Source organism: Petaurus breviceps, unplaced genomic scaffold (assembly GCF_028583685.1).
Source record: "Petaurus breviceps papuanus isolate PSGF00001 unplaced genomic scaffold, PetGlider_PUasm1.0 99, whole genome shotgun sequence".
Classification (NCBI taxonomy): domain Eukaryota; kingdom Metazoa; phylum Chordata; class Mammalia; order Diprotodontia; family Petauridae; genus Petaurus; species Petaurus breviceps.
The window spans coordinates 1,655,988-1,670,935 of NW_027187465.1; the positions used below are offsets into that span (position 1 = coordinate 1,655,988).

Consider the following 14,948-nt stretch of genomic DNA (forward strand, 5'->3'; position numbering starts at 1 on the left):
GGAGGAAGGACTGGAGCAGGGAGAGTCTTGAGGTAGGAAAATGGCCCAGCAGCTGCTGCAGCAATCCAGGTATGGGGTGATAAGGGCCTGCACCAGAGCAGGGGCAGAGAGGAGAGAGGGATTCTTTGGAGTTAAAAAGATTTGGCAATTGTGAATTCAAGGATAGTGCCTAGGTTGCAAACTTGGATGACTGAGAGAATGGTGGTGGCCTTGACAGTAATAGGGACATTTGTAAGAGGAAAGGGTTTGGGGAGAAATAGAATGAGCTCAGTTTTGTACATACTGAGTTAGAGATGTCTATGGGACCTCCAAGATATCAAAAAGGCAGTTGATGAAGAGATATCGGAGGTCATTTAAGAGGTTAGGGCTGGGTGGAGCTGATGAGATCACTAAGGTGGATAGCATAGTGGTAAAGAGAGAAGGGCCCAGAGCAGAGCCCTATGGGACACTCACATTTAGTGGGTATGACCTGGATGAAGAATCACCAAAGAAGACAGAGAGGGAGTGGTCAGATAGGTAAGAAAAGAATCAGAAAAGAGGGGTGTCCTGAACACCTAGAGAGGAGAAGAGAATGATCAAGAAGCATGAGGACTGGGAAAAGACCATTAGATTTGGTGATTAATAGACCATTGGTAGCTTTGGAGAGAGAAGCCATAATGGGGAGGGTTTAGAAGAGAGTGAGAAGGGAAGAGAGGCACTGACCAGAGACCCCCTCTTCAAGTAGTTTAGTCATGAAAGAAAGAGCAGAGAGGGGTGAACATCAGGGGTGATCAGGAAGACATCTGAGGAAGGTGAGATGACGTAAATCAAAAAGACAAGCTCTCCTTGGTGGTTTTTTCAGGTGAAGCTGAGTATATGGGGGAAGAGGCATTAGAGGAGGCTTGAAGAAAGATGAGAAGTTTTGGAAGAGCTGCTTGACTGAAGAGAAGGAGGAGGAGGAGGAGAAAGGTGTGAAAAGACTGCACTGAGGACCCAGTTAAGATTCCACCAACACAAATTGTGATCATTCAGTCCCCAAGGTTGTGTGGCTTTCACGAGCTCTCATTAGCCAAGCATAGCCTTGTCCTCATCATGGATACCTGCCAGCAGCCAAAATCTCCCTACACATGAAGTCCTTCCATTGTGATGTTTGGCTGAGCCAGGGGAGGGTATGAAGGGGAGTGGGCATTGTGACTGCTGTGGCTCACTTCATAGCTGCTGCCTTTATCTTTCTCTCTCTCTCTCTGTTCCCCAGGTGACTGAGATGCCATCCCACAGGAAGCGCTGGCATGGCATGGCAAAGGGGCTCCTTCTAGGATGCCTCTTTACTGGCTTTCTATTGCTGCTCTACTCTCATGCTATTGCCCCTTCTCAAGCTTCCATGGCCAAGTGAGTGAGGAGCAAAGGAGTGGGTGGAGGGAGGGCTTGGGCAGCCTTCTGGCCTCAAGACTGGCCCACACACAGATTGAGGGCTCCTTTGCTAGAAACCCTATAAGGGGAGTGGGTAGGAAGGGCCTCTCACTTCAAAGGCAATGTCTCTCTGGGCCCATGGAAGAAAGACTCATTCCCACCACAGCCAAGAGAGAGCCTGAGGGAGAGGAAGAGGCTGAAATTTCTCTGTGTCAACTTTCAATGTTTGGTCTACAAAGATAAAAAAAATTTAGATCATATATGTGCTGTTTACTCTCTCTAAGCCAGCAGAATCATGCATATATGGGAACCCAATTAAAATGAGCTCAAAGAAAGGCTAGTTGGAGAATATATATAGAATATATATAGGATATATATCCATAGAATAAGGAAGTGCTCTCCTTCTGATTCAGGATGCCTGTGTCAATCAAAATGATAGTTTCCATAGAACAAGAGAGTGTCCCCAGCACGTCTGGTTTCTATTAGCCATAAACAGGGGGATGTCATAAAATATGAGGGTGTCATAAAACAGCAAGATGAGAGATATTTCATTAATAATTAATATTTAATTAATACATAATAATTAATTAATCATTAATCAAGATGGTGTCTGGTTCAAGGAGCCCAGTCTTTATCAGTCATAAACAGAAGAGGGCTCCTGGTTAGCTTCATCCGGTTTTGTGATTGCTGACATAGCAAGAGAATCTTGGTTTCACTCAAGAGAGCATTGCAAGGCATTGTGGGTATGTTAATTCAGAGTGCACCAAAGTATCTTTTCCTGATATCTGGGATTTATCTCACACCTGGTTGTTAGAACTGGATCATAGAACGTAGAATGGAAGAACTGGAAGAAAACTTGGAAGACAAAATGTCAGAGCTGAGAGGAAGATCAGAATGTAGAACCTGGGAGATAAAAATGAATTGGAACAGGTCTTAGAGAATAGCATGTCAGACCTGAAGGGCTCCAAGAGCACATTAGGGGTAAAAAGCAAGGTAGAACACGAGGAGGAAAAGCTTCACAGAACCTTAGAATGCAAAATAGGCAGTATTAGATCAAAGGGACTTTGGTCTGTCAGCACTGGAAAGGACTGTAGCATCTGGAATCTAGTCAGAGTATAAGGGGGGGAGGGGTCTGAGGTCACAGTTTATTAGAACTAGAAGAAACCTAAAATAAAGACTGTTAGAAATGGGTAAGAACTGGATGAGACAATCTATTCCAAACTCCCTCCCTGTTTATTTGCATATCCATTAATTAAAGTTTTGTTGATAATCTTTTTTAATTTCACCGCTACTTCCCCCCTCCCACTGACCCACCAAGAGAACTCCCATAATAAATAAATAAATAAACATAGACAAGCAAAAAAAAAAAATCAGCCAAATCTGAAAAGTAGGCATGTCTCATTGGAACTCATCATCCAACACTGAAAGATAGGAGTCATGCTTCACCATTAGTCTTATATAGGAATTATCGGACATGGTCTTGGTACAAATTCTAAAGTGTTTCAATGTTGTTTTCCTTTACATCGCTGGGGCCATTGTAGAAATGGTTCACCTGGTTCTTCACTTTGTTCTGCATCATTTCGTACAAGTCTTCCCAAATTTCTCTGAATTTATATCCATAATTTCTTACAGCACAATAATTTTCTATTCAATTCCTATTTGGTCAGTTAAACCCTAGTAGATAAACATTCACTTTCTTTCTAGTTCTTTGCTACTACAAAAAAATACTGTCATAAATATTTTTGTCATTACAACTAGAATTATTTTTGTATACCTAGAGCTTTTCTCTGTCTTTGTCCTCCTTGGGGTCATGTATCTAGTAGTGGTATCACTGGGTGAAAGGGTATGTACAGTTTGATAAAATTTTTGGTATAATTCTAGAATTTGGGCTAATTCCCAACTCCATCAATAATGCTTGTCTTTCCACAGTCCCTTCAAAACTTACTATTGTAATATGAAGGCAGAGCTGGCCAGATGATACTTGATACTTTCAGCTCCCTTGTCCCTACTGAAGGAAGGAAGAGGAGGGAATAAGTGTTTATATGGTATCTCTTGTGTGCCAAGCACTTTCCAAATACTATCACATTTAGTACTGGATACAAGTCTTTCTAAGGAAGCATAGCTCCAAGGCTTTTCTTATCTCTTCCTCGGGGGATGATATGTGTGATCTTTCTCTGGTCACATCCCTCTCCTCTCTACCCCATTTCTTCTATTAATCAGCTACAATTTGTTACAACAATTAGATTGATTTTTATTTTAGGAAAAATAAAATGACCTTCAAGCCTACATGGTCCTTTTTCAGTTTTATGGAGTTTATGCCAGATGAAACATTATTACTACAATTACAATAACTCAGGGCCCCCAGATAGGAATATTCCTGACATTCTGACGTAAGTCTGATTCTCTGACCTAAATTAAATATTTTAAAACTCTAGGTCACTAAGCAAAAATTGGGATGGTACAGGAAATGTTTCAGTTAAGAAAATAGTAAGCAAAGCATATTATGACAGTGTCCAGAGAAAAGATCACACATGTCATCCTCCAAGGAAGAGATAAGAAAGGCCTTGGAACAATGCTTCCTTAGAAAGACTTGTATCCAGTACCAAATGTGATAGTATTTGGCAGACACAAGGAGGGGAAGTTAAAGAAAAAATACTTTCTTTTGGAACTTCTTTCTATCCTTGAAGAGGTGGATATAACAGTTAACTTTAGCCTGTCTTCTCCCCAATGCCTGTAGGGGCCTGATAACTACCCTCAGCCTCTCCCTTCTCTGCCACAACTCAGTCCCTCTCTTATCTATCACCCCAGCACTATTGATTCAGCTTGTTATGCTTCAGGCAGGGCTGGGGACACTGTGTTCCCCCTCCCCTAGCTCCCTGCTGCTACTGTTTGGCTCTTCCAGTCTTCATTCTTTCCTATCAGTCCATATCTCCTGGGTGTGTGTGTGTGTGTGTGTGTGTGTGTGTGAGTGTGTGTGTGTGTGTGTCCCTTTAATACCTCCCAGGCATGATTCAAATATGCTTTCCTGCTCAGAGAGTGTGATAGATCCAAAAAGTTCTCCAGGCTTAGAGGTAATGCTTGTCCCTCTGAACTAACATAGCCAGGTTCCAAACCCCTGTTGTACCATTCTTGTCTTCTATCATCTTAGCCAATCTCTTTAGTCTGAAGTGAAACATCAGGATTGTTTTACTTTGCAATTTTCCTGTTTTTATTGATTTGGAGGGTGCTTTCATTTGGCTGTTGAAAGTTTGACATTTCTCTCCTTAAAGTTGTCTGTTATACAATTTGACAAATTTTTATTTATTATGGAATGATTCTTGTTCTTATATATTTGTGTGTGTGTCTATTGGTAGAAATGAGCAGATAGACATAGATGTAAATATATAGATAAACATGTCTTATGTGTGAGACTTTGAATAGAGATGTTTGCTGCAAAGAAGTTTTCCAATTTAACCACTTCTCATCTAATTCTAGTTGTACTGATAGTTCTACAAAAACTCTTCAATGTTATATAATCCAAATTGACTTTTGTGTTATCATTTCTACCTATTTTTTAGTTAATAATTCTCCTCTTGGGAAGATTGTTACAATGGAGGGGAAGAGCAGGAAGATGAAAGGGAATGGGGCAACCTTATTCTCATTGAATTTGGCTTAAGGAGGGAATAACATACACACTCAATTGGGTATCTTACCTTACAAGAAAATACAGAGGTAGGGGACAAGAGGGGAGATGATAGAAGGGAGGGCAGATTGGGGGAGAGGGTAGTTAGAAGCAAACAAAAGTCAAAGGAGAAAATAGTGGGGGGCAGGATAGGATGGAGTGAAATATAGTCTTTCACAATATAACTACTATGGAAATGATTTGGGTAACTACAAATGTACAACCTATATTGAATTGCTTATCATCCCAGTGGGGGTGGGCGAGGAGAGAAGAAGGAGAAAAATCTGGAACTCAAAGTTTAAAAAAGAAATATTAAAAAAGATTGTTTTTTAGGTGCAACTGGGAAATAATATATATAGGCACTGGGGTATAGAAATCCATCTTGCTCTACTAAAAAGTTAGGGTGGTAATGGGAGAGGATATAAGAGAGAATAAATTGGGGGGAAGGGGTATTCAGTAGGCTTGCTATTTGGAGGTAGGGTAGGGGGAAGACGGGGAGAAAAATTGTAACTCAAATCTTGTGGAAATGAACGTTGAAAACTAAAAAATAAATAAATTTTAAAAAATAATTCTCCTCTCGGTCATAGATGTGTGAGCAGCTCCATTCCATTCTCTTCAAACATTTTTAGGATGTGCCTACCTCTATTTATGGCATAGCTATCTATACGAAGCTTACTGTGGTATTTGACTGTTGAGTATCTCTAGTCCTCAAAGTAAACCATCATATCATCTGTGATTGGAGATAAATTTGTCTTTTCTTATTTCTTTGATTTCTTTTTCTTGTCTTGTTGAGGGAGCTTTTCTAGAACTATATTAAATAATGGTGGAGACCATGGATATCTTTGTTTCACCCCTAATCTTATTGGAAAGGTTTCTAGTGTTTCCCCGTTGCAAATAATATCTCTTGGTTGGTTTTTACTTTACGGATGAGGAAGCTGAGGCCTAGAGAGGGGAAAGACTTACCTAAGATGACACATAATGAGAACAAAGGATTTTAGCTTTCTCACCCAAGCGTCTCACTGTTCTCTCTTTCCCGACAGTGCCCCAGAGCCAACCCACTGTTCCTCTCCACCCACCTCACCTGCAAACGTCTCCAAAGGCTCCTGCCGGCCCAAGACGGACATCGTGTTCATGAAGACCCACAAGACGGCCAGCAGCACCCTTCTCAACATCCTCTTCCGCTTCGGCCAGAAGCACAATCTCAAGTTCGCCTTCCCCAGCGGCTACAACGACTTTCACTACCCGGCCTTCTTCAAGCGCAGCCTGGTGCACAACTACCAGCCCGGGGACTGCTTCAACATCATCTGCAACCACATGCGCTTCCGCTACCCCGAGGTGCGCGGCCTGGTGGCCCCCGACGCCGCCTTCATCACGGTGCTGCGCGACCCCGCGCACCTCTTCGAGTCGTCCTTCCACTACTTCGGCATGGTGGTGCCCTTCACGTGGCGGCTGACGGGCCGCAACAAGCTGGCCGCCTTCCTGCAGGACCCCCACCGCTACTACGACCCCAGCGGCTTCAACGCGCACTACCTGCGCAACCTGCTCTTCTTCGACCTGGGCTACGACAGCGGGCTGGACCCGCGCAGCCCGCAGGTGGCCGAGCACATCCGCGAGGTGGAGCAGAGGTTCCACCTGGTCATGCTGCAGGAGTACTTCGACGAGTCCCTGGTGCTGCTCAAGGACCTGCTGTGCTGGGAGCTCGAGGACATCCTGTACTTCAAGCTCAACGCCCGCCGGGCCTCCGCGGTGCCCCAGCTCAGCGGGGAGCTCTACCGGCGGGCCACCGCCTGGAACCAGCTGGACGCGCTCCTCTACCGCCACTTCAACGCCAGCTTCTGGCGCAAGGTGGAGGCCTTCGGGCGCCAGCGCATGGCCCGGGAGGTGGCCTCCCTGCGGCGGGAGAACGAGCGCATGCGGAGCATCTGCATCGATGGGGAGCATGCAGTGGATGCCAAGGACATTGAGAAACCGTCACTGCAGCCCTGGCAGGCAATGGGGGCAAAGACAATCCTTGGTTACAACCTGAAGAAGCATATCAGTCATCAGTATGAACAGTTGTGCCGGAAAATGGTGACGCCTGAGATCCAGTACATGACTGAGCTTGGGGTCAACCTCTGGGTCACCAAATTATGGTGGTACGTCAGGAAACTGCTGCAGATTTGATAGCTACCTTTCCCTTGCCAGTTGTCTGTTATTCCTGACTCAAAAGGCATGCCCAAGGGGCATCCTTTACTCTGGGCAGAGTGGATGAACCTTTGGACTAAACCTTCAGGCCAGTCAACAAGGTGATCAAGTCTGCCCTCTACCTTCCAAGCCAGGTCAATATCTTTCCATCCTCACCCTAACTTTGGGCAAGACATCCTAGAAAATGGACAAAGATCTGAGCATTACCTCACAGAGCCCACTGGGTGAGCTTACAAATTGTTAACTTAAATCAGACTGGATATGAGATGCTTTCAGTGAAGAGCAGCATTTGAATAATTACATACGGTTTACATTTTTTTTAAAGAGACATCTGCTTTTATGTTCTCTGAAATAAAATAATTTGTTCTTTCTGTTTTATATATGTAGTAAGTGAGATTGAGGAGAAAAGTTCCCAAGAGATCATTCCCCAGGACAAAGTGGTCCAAATTACCAGCATAAATTCCCTGGACTCCATTTCCTACAATTCTCTGTGTCTGGACACTGAGGATGGATGTTTCCTGGTGAAGGCTTGAATGGGTAGTCTCCTGGGAGGCAGGACACTTATAAAGTACCTCTACATGAGGTAGTTCTGAGTGGATATGAGGAGGCTAGCCCAGGACTGGGGAAGAGAACAGTACCAGCAGACCTCTGATGACCTCAGAGCAAAGTAAGAGGTTCCCTTAGATCCTCAGCCTTCCTCGAGTGACTTATAGACCTCAAGCCTGCCCTGAGAAGCTTGTTCATGAGGTAGAGCCTCAGAGATGGGTAAGGTCCCACCCATAGCCCTGACACTGGGGTGGTATTGGGAGGTTCTAGGGCAGTCACTTTCAGGGAGTGGGCCTGAACTCTATGGTTTTTACTCCTGAGTCATGAGTTTAGAGGTGACTCCCCCAAATTCAGGGTGATTAAGGGATATGTTATAATCACCTTGGTCTTTAAGGATCTTCCATTATTTGCATCTAGGGCATAAGAACGGCTATAATGTTAGGTCATTTAAATCCTGTTATTTTCATTGCTTTGGTGTCCAAATTAATTTGATGAGATTTCGCCATGAGATTGAAGCTGGCACAACATTGGAAGGCATAGCTAATGTATTGGATAATCACAGAGTCAGCAGTCAAAAAGATCATGAGGGAGCAGATGAAAGCTTTGGGCTGAATGACAGAAGATGCATTTCAATGGTGATCAACGTGAAGTCTTACATTCGGTTCAGAAGATCGTCAATATAAGGACAAGAATGAGGGGCCATGATTAGACAGTAGGTTATTTGGGGAAAGGTCTGGGAGTTGGAGTGAACTGCAAACCTAAAGTGAGTCAGTAGTGTGAGCGGGCAGCTAAAAAACCTGGCACCGTCTTGGCCTGAAGGAAGAAGGGTAGAGAGCACCAAAGCATAGCAAGGTAATTGTCCCTCCACGTCCTGCCCTGGTCCTTCTAACATCTAGAGTCTTATGCTCCTTCTGGGGAGGAAGGTCATGGATAAGATGGAGGGCAGCCAGGAGGGTAAAGAGCCTGAAGTCCCTGTCATATGGAAATGGGGTGAAGCAACTGGTGATGTTTAGCCCAAGGAGGAGAAGGCTCAGGCGGGACATAAATCATTGCCACTAAGTATTTGGAGGATTTTCATGTGGGATCAGCTGTGCTCCCTTGGACCAAAGAGTAGAACCAGAAGCAACATGTGCGAGTTGCAAGGAGACAAATTGAGAGAAAACTTTCTGACCATTAGAGCTATCCATAAGTGGGATGGTTGACCTTGCAAGGTAGTGGTTCCTGCCCTTCCTGGAGGTTCATGTTCAAAAGCTAGATGACCATTAGTCAAACATGTAGTGGGAGGTCCTTTTCAGTTATAGGTCGGAGTAGATGGCTGCTGGGGTCTAAAATTCTCTGCCTCTTTAAAATGATCTTTTAGATCGGTAGCTTATACAATCTCCTGAGTAGATACCATTGGACTGAGGGAAACTTATGATCTCGTGATTTGCTTATCTGATGACACAAAATACTCCTATGGTGTGTATTTTAAAAGTAGAAAAGGGTTCTAGAGCTAGATTTTAGGAGTGCAGAGTAGATAGAACACTGGACCTAGTGTCGGCACGATCTGAGTTCAAATTCATCCTCTTGACATCCTAGCTGTATGATCCTAGGCAAGTCATTTAACCATAATATTTAAGTTTCCCTAACTCTTAAATGAAGACAATAACAGCACCTACCTCCCAGGGTGGTTGTGAGGATCAAATGAGATAGCACTTGTAAAGGGCTCAGGACAATGCCTGGCACACAGTAAGTATATAATAAATGCTTGTTCCCTTCCCTTTCCCCATTTGGGATTTTTACAGGGTTTTTTCTTGTTTGGATCCTTGTTGTTTTGGGCACGACTCTTCATGACCCTGTTTCAGGTTATTTTGGCAAAGGTACTATTTCTTTCTCCAGCCCATTTTACAGATGAGGAACAGAGAGGCAAGTATATTTAATGGCAATGAGTCAAGTTAAAGCTACCTGCTCTGGCCTTGCACAAATCCAGTGAAAAATTTTGGGAGAGTCTATCCTATGCCAATTATTTCAAACTATGTTTTGATTACATTCTTCTAAGAAAATATTAAGAAAAATTATTTATTGGCATGCGTGCCACACTAATAGAATGTGTGCAAGATTTAAAAATATGTATTTTTGTTCCTTAATATCTAGGCTGTAATTTAACAGTAGTTTTCCAGAGCCAATCCTACTTCCACCACCAACAAATTGATTCAAGCAACAAATCGGACAATGAGCATGGCCAAAGGGGGCATTTGTTTTGCTTCATGATTTGTTACAAGGGCTTTGTTTTCTTTTTTTTCTGTTCCACTGGGGTTAGGGGTGAAGGGGAATGAAAGGGACAGGAAATAAATGTTTGTGAACTGAAAAACAATTATTTTAAAAGAAGTCAGATTGAACTTTTTTTTAAATGGTATTGAAGCATCCTATACAATTATTTGTCTTCAAGTGACAATATTTGTCCTTAGTTGGACACTATTTGATCATGTGTAGGTTTGAGCAATCACATGAGTCTTTGGCTTTTGGAAAGCTGGTCTTTAGCAGAATTGATCCTCCTTGTGATTCTGATACAGAAATGACTTTATACCATCCTTTGGATATGTCAGGGAATGTTAGAAACTGTCAAGGAAGGATTACTGAGCAGGTCACTAGGTGACCTATCAGAAACCATGGAGTGTCCCAGGATCTCCAAGGATATAAGTGTTCAGGATATGTCACTTGGAAACTAGTTATCAAAACCCCAAAATGTATCCTACAATATGTTGCTTACAAGAAATTCACTTGAAGCAGAGACACACATAGGGTAAAAAACCTGGAAAGACATACAAACTGATGCAAAGTGAAATGAGCAGAACCAGGAAAACACTCTACACGGCATCAGCAACATCATGTAACGGTCAAACAATGAATGATTCAGCTTTTCTCCACAACATAATGATCCCAAGACAAGCACAAAGGACTCACGGAGGAAAATGACACTGTTGGCAGCCAGGGACTCATTGACCAAACGGTAGCAACAACTCAGTGCTCACACTTTCCTCTGTAGCTAGTGACCCTGTGACAACAATGGCATTAAGGAGCCTTAAAGAAGCAGGCTGTGGGGAGGGAGTGAGCAGTGCGTAAACTTACCAGGGGATCAGGGTAAAAAACTACACTATGCTTCATGGGGGTCTCTCCATCAGGAAAGAAACTCTTCCATTCCTAATTAGGGCATGCCACCCATGTGATGTAGGTGTGGCAGGGGTCTGATGGGGGAGTCTAGGGGAATAAAGAAGAGCCTCAGAGGATCTTCTTTTGATACTCTATGCTCCTTTGCTTGCTCCTGCCCCTTTCTTCAAACCAGACCATCAGAGACCATGCCAAGAAGCACCACTTAGCTTCGTACCCTCCCAATTACCCTCACTCCAATCATTTTCAGATCTGTGGCTGGCTGAATGCATACCCTCTTCTCCACCAGCCTTCCACTCTTTCCCTGAGAACCACATCCAAATCACCACTATTTCCTCTGGAAAAGGTATGTAAATGGATGTAGAAATAACCCACAAAACTAAAAGGTAGTTCTTTGAAAAGACGAATGAAATTGACAAACTTCTAGCCAACCTCATTAAAAAGAAGAAAACAAAAACATAAGTCAACAACATGGCAAATGAACAAGGAGAAATCTCACACACACACACACACACACACACACACACACACCAGAAGAAAAAAAATATGGCAGCCTACTATTCACAATTATATGCTAAGGAAATTAAGCATGCAAAAGAAAGAGAGGAATATCCAAAGCAACAAGACCAAGTTGAGATCTTAAATAATCCATTCTTAGAAAAGGAAAGAATAACTAACTGTAAAGGAGCAAATAAAGAAAAAATCCTAGTCCCGATAGATTCTTTGGAGAATTCTATCCAACTTTTAAATAAAAATTAATATAGAAATTAAAGTAAAATTAATAAAATTTTAATCTATTCTAATTTATTAATAAGTTTAAATTATTATATATGATTATGTGATATTATACCATATTATGTGTTTATGTATTACATATTCATAAGTTTAATTTAATTTCATAAATTAAAAATCAATTTAAAATAAAATAATTACTATAAATTACTATGAATACTGCACAAATTATTCTCAAAAATTAGAAAAGAAAACCACGCTATCAGACTCCATTTATGAGAGAAATGCAGTCCTAATATATAAACAAGGAAAGGATAAAACAAAGTAGAAATAGAAACCAACATCACTAATGAATATCAGTCTAATAGTCTTAAATAAAATCCTATCAAGTGAATGAAAGCAATTAATCCAAGAAATCATTATGACCAAGTTAGATTTATAAGAGGGAGGGTGGTTCAATATTAGAAAAATAATCAATATAGTTTTTTTGAAAAGCATCCCAAACCAGGTGATTCTCTCACATAGTAATGATTATAGTAATAATAATAATTGCTAATATTCATTTATAGCACTTACTGTGTGCCAGGCACTGTGCCAAGCACTTTACAATTATCTTATTTGATCCTCACAACAACCCTGGGAAGTAGGTGCTATTATTTTCTCTATTTTATCAGTAAGGAAACTGAGGCAAATACGTTAAGTGACTTGACTGGGTTCACACAGCTACTGAGTGTCTGAGACTGGATTTGAACTCAGGTCTTTCTGACTCTAAGCACACTGCTTTATCTATTGTACCATTTAACTGTCCCTGTACCACCTAACTTCTTTTAACTTGACATAGAAAAGTCTTTGACAAGTGTACAACACTGATTGATGCTCCAAATCTAACAAATTATAGGCACAGAGGTATCTTTAAAAATGAAATATCCATTTAGAACAAAATGCAATGATTATAGGCAATGAGTATGCACTAGAAACTTTCCCAGTAAATATAAAAGGAAGACTGCTTATTCACCTTGGTATACTTAATAAGGTTCTAGAATTTCTAGCAATAGAACTAAGATAAGAGAAAGAAATTAAATGAATAAAGATCAGGAAAGAGAAGAGAAAACTATTCCTATTTGTTGGCAAATAATGTCTCACTCAGAAAATCCTAGGAAATCAGCAAAGATATGAATTGAAATAATAGCTTCTGCCAAGTTGCAGGCTGCAAAATAAATGTGTAAAAGTCAATAGAATTTCTATATAATTATAACAAAATCCAAAAGGCAATAACAGAAAGGGAAATTCTATTAAAAGTGACAATGAAAATGCATAAAGATTTTATAAATTCAGTTTACCAAAACACACAAAATATTTGGATAGATTCAATTACAGAGAGCTTCTTTTAAAAAAAACTAACAACTTAAATAACTGAAGGAATATTTAATGCTCATGGCTGGGCAGTGCCAACATGATAAAAATGACAATATTATAAAAATCAATTTAGTTTTAATGTTGCACCAATTTATCAAAAGGATGTGTTATAGAAATTAATAAAAATAATAACAAAACTCATTGGAGAAATAAACTAACTAGAATACCAAAGGAAATAATGAAAAAGGTAGGAAAAGATGGAATAGCACTCATGCTATAGAAAGCAGGAGTCATCAAAATCATTTGCTATTGATTAGAAATTTGAGAAGTAAATTGATGGAAAAGACTAGACAAGGGAGGAGAACCAGAAGCAATGAAACTAAACAACTTGGTATTTGGTAAACTTAAAAATATAAATTACTTAGGAAAGAACTCACTATTTGATAAAAAAAAAAATTGCTTAGAAAACTGGAAAGCAGAATAGTAGAAATTAAGTTTAGACCAACATGTTCTACCATATTCTAAAAGAAGTTCAAAATAGAAACATGAACTTAATACTAAAGCCTGTGGCACTGAAAAATTAGTACAATGCAGATTAGATTCCTTTTACACCTATGGGTGGAAGATGAAATCTTAACCAAACAAGGGACAAAGGAAATTACAAAAAATAAAATATATAATTTTGATTACATGAAACTAAAAAAACCTTCTGCTCAAACAATATTAGTGAATCAAGTATAAGAAGGGAAGTGGTCAAAGGGGAAAAAAATCTTTGTATCAATTTCTCAGACAAGGTTTTGGTAACCAAGATATGTAGATAATTAAGATAAATATAGATACAGATGATGTAGAGATAGATATAGATATTAAAAAACCAAAAGTCATTGCCCAATGGAGAAGTGATTAAAGGATATGAACTAACACTTCTAAAAAGATTTATATACTATCATACATATACATACATACATATACATACTATGTATATATAAATATTTATACATATATAAATACTATACATATTTATATACGATCATACATATACATACATAACAAACATATGAAAGAATGCTCCAAATCATTAATGATAGAAAAATGGAAATTAAAATCACTCTGAGCTATTGCCTGAGTACCAGCAAATTGACAAAAATAACAAAAAATTGGAACAATCAGTATTGGGAAAATTGGGGTGCTGTGAATTAGTACATACAACCATTTTGAAAAGCACTTGGAATAATGTAAACAAAGCATCTCAACTCCATACTGTTTGACTCAGAGATTCCACTACTAGAAATATACTCCAAGGATGTCATTGGTAATACGAATGTCCCCATATAGACAAAAATATTTATAGTGACAATTTTGTGGTATCCAAGAAGAGGAAATTATGCAGATGCTCATTGAGACTTTGTGGTACCTGAATGTAATGGAATGTTACTGTGCTGTAAGAAATTTTGTATAGGATGAATATAGAGAAGCATGAAAAGAGATCCATGAGCTGATGCAGAATGAAACAGAGCCCATAAACATTTATTAAGAGCCTACTATGTGCCAGGAATTGTACTAGCACTGGAGACAGAAATCTGAAAAAGAAAGACAGCCTCTGCCCAAGGCACTTGCTATCTCATTGGGAAAACAGCACATGTAAGGGAGCTGAGAGGGCTGGCCTGGTGCCCTCTTTAAATGGAGACTTTAGGAGTAGTCCTTTGCTCTGCCCTCCAGACCTCCAATAAAATAAGAAGGATGATCTGAGGATGCTGAGGATACAGATCAGGTGGGAGGACCAAAGTTGCTGCCATATTGGTAAAATAATGAGGTGTTTTTTTTTTCCCTGATGATGAGGTTTCCTGGGTGCTTGATGGAAACAATATTCACAATGACCACAATAACATAAATAGAAAAAATTACAACCACCAATCAAAAGTGGATGTTGCAA

At 40.4% G+C, this 14,948-nt stretch overlaps 1 protein-coding gene across 1 annotated transcript; it reads left to right on the forward strand.

The window, feature by feature from the left end:
• The first annotated feature begins 1,169 nt into the window (after nucleotides 1-1,169).
• Nucleotides 1,170-7,528, forward strand: LOC138156223 (galactosylceramide sulfotransferase-like). The gene is made up of 2 exons (XM_069081426.1): nucleotides 1,170-1,368; nucleotides 6,091-7,528. Exons 1-2 carry the CDS (start codon nucleotides 1,244-1,246, stop codon nucleotides 7,211-7,213), a joined length of 1,248 nt encoding a protein of 415 aa, XP_068937527.1. The 5' UTR covers nucleotides 1,170-1,243; the 3' UTR covers nucleotides 7,214-7,528.
• Nucleotides 7,529-14,948: the final 7,420 nt, after the last annotated feature.

Excerpts from the sequence above, each read along its gene's own strand:
- LOC138156223 (XM_069081426.1), top strand. The coding sequence starts at position 1,244 with ATGCCATCCCACAGGAAGCGCTGGCATGGCATGGCAAAGGGGCTCCTT. Across the intron at positions 1,369-6,090 it reads TCTCAAGCTTCCATGGCCAA|TGCCCCAGAGCCAACCCACT; the intron begins GTGAGTGAGGAG and ends CTTTCCCGACAG.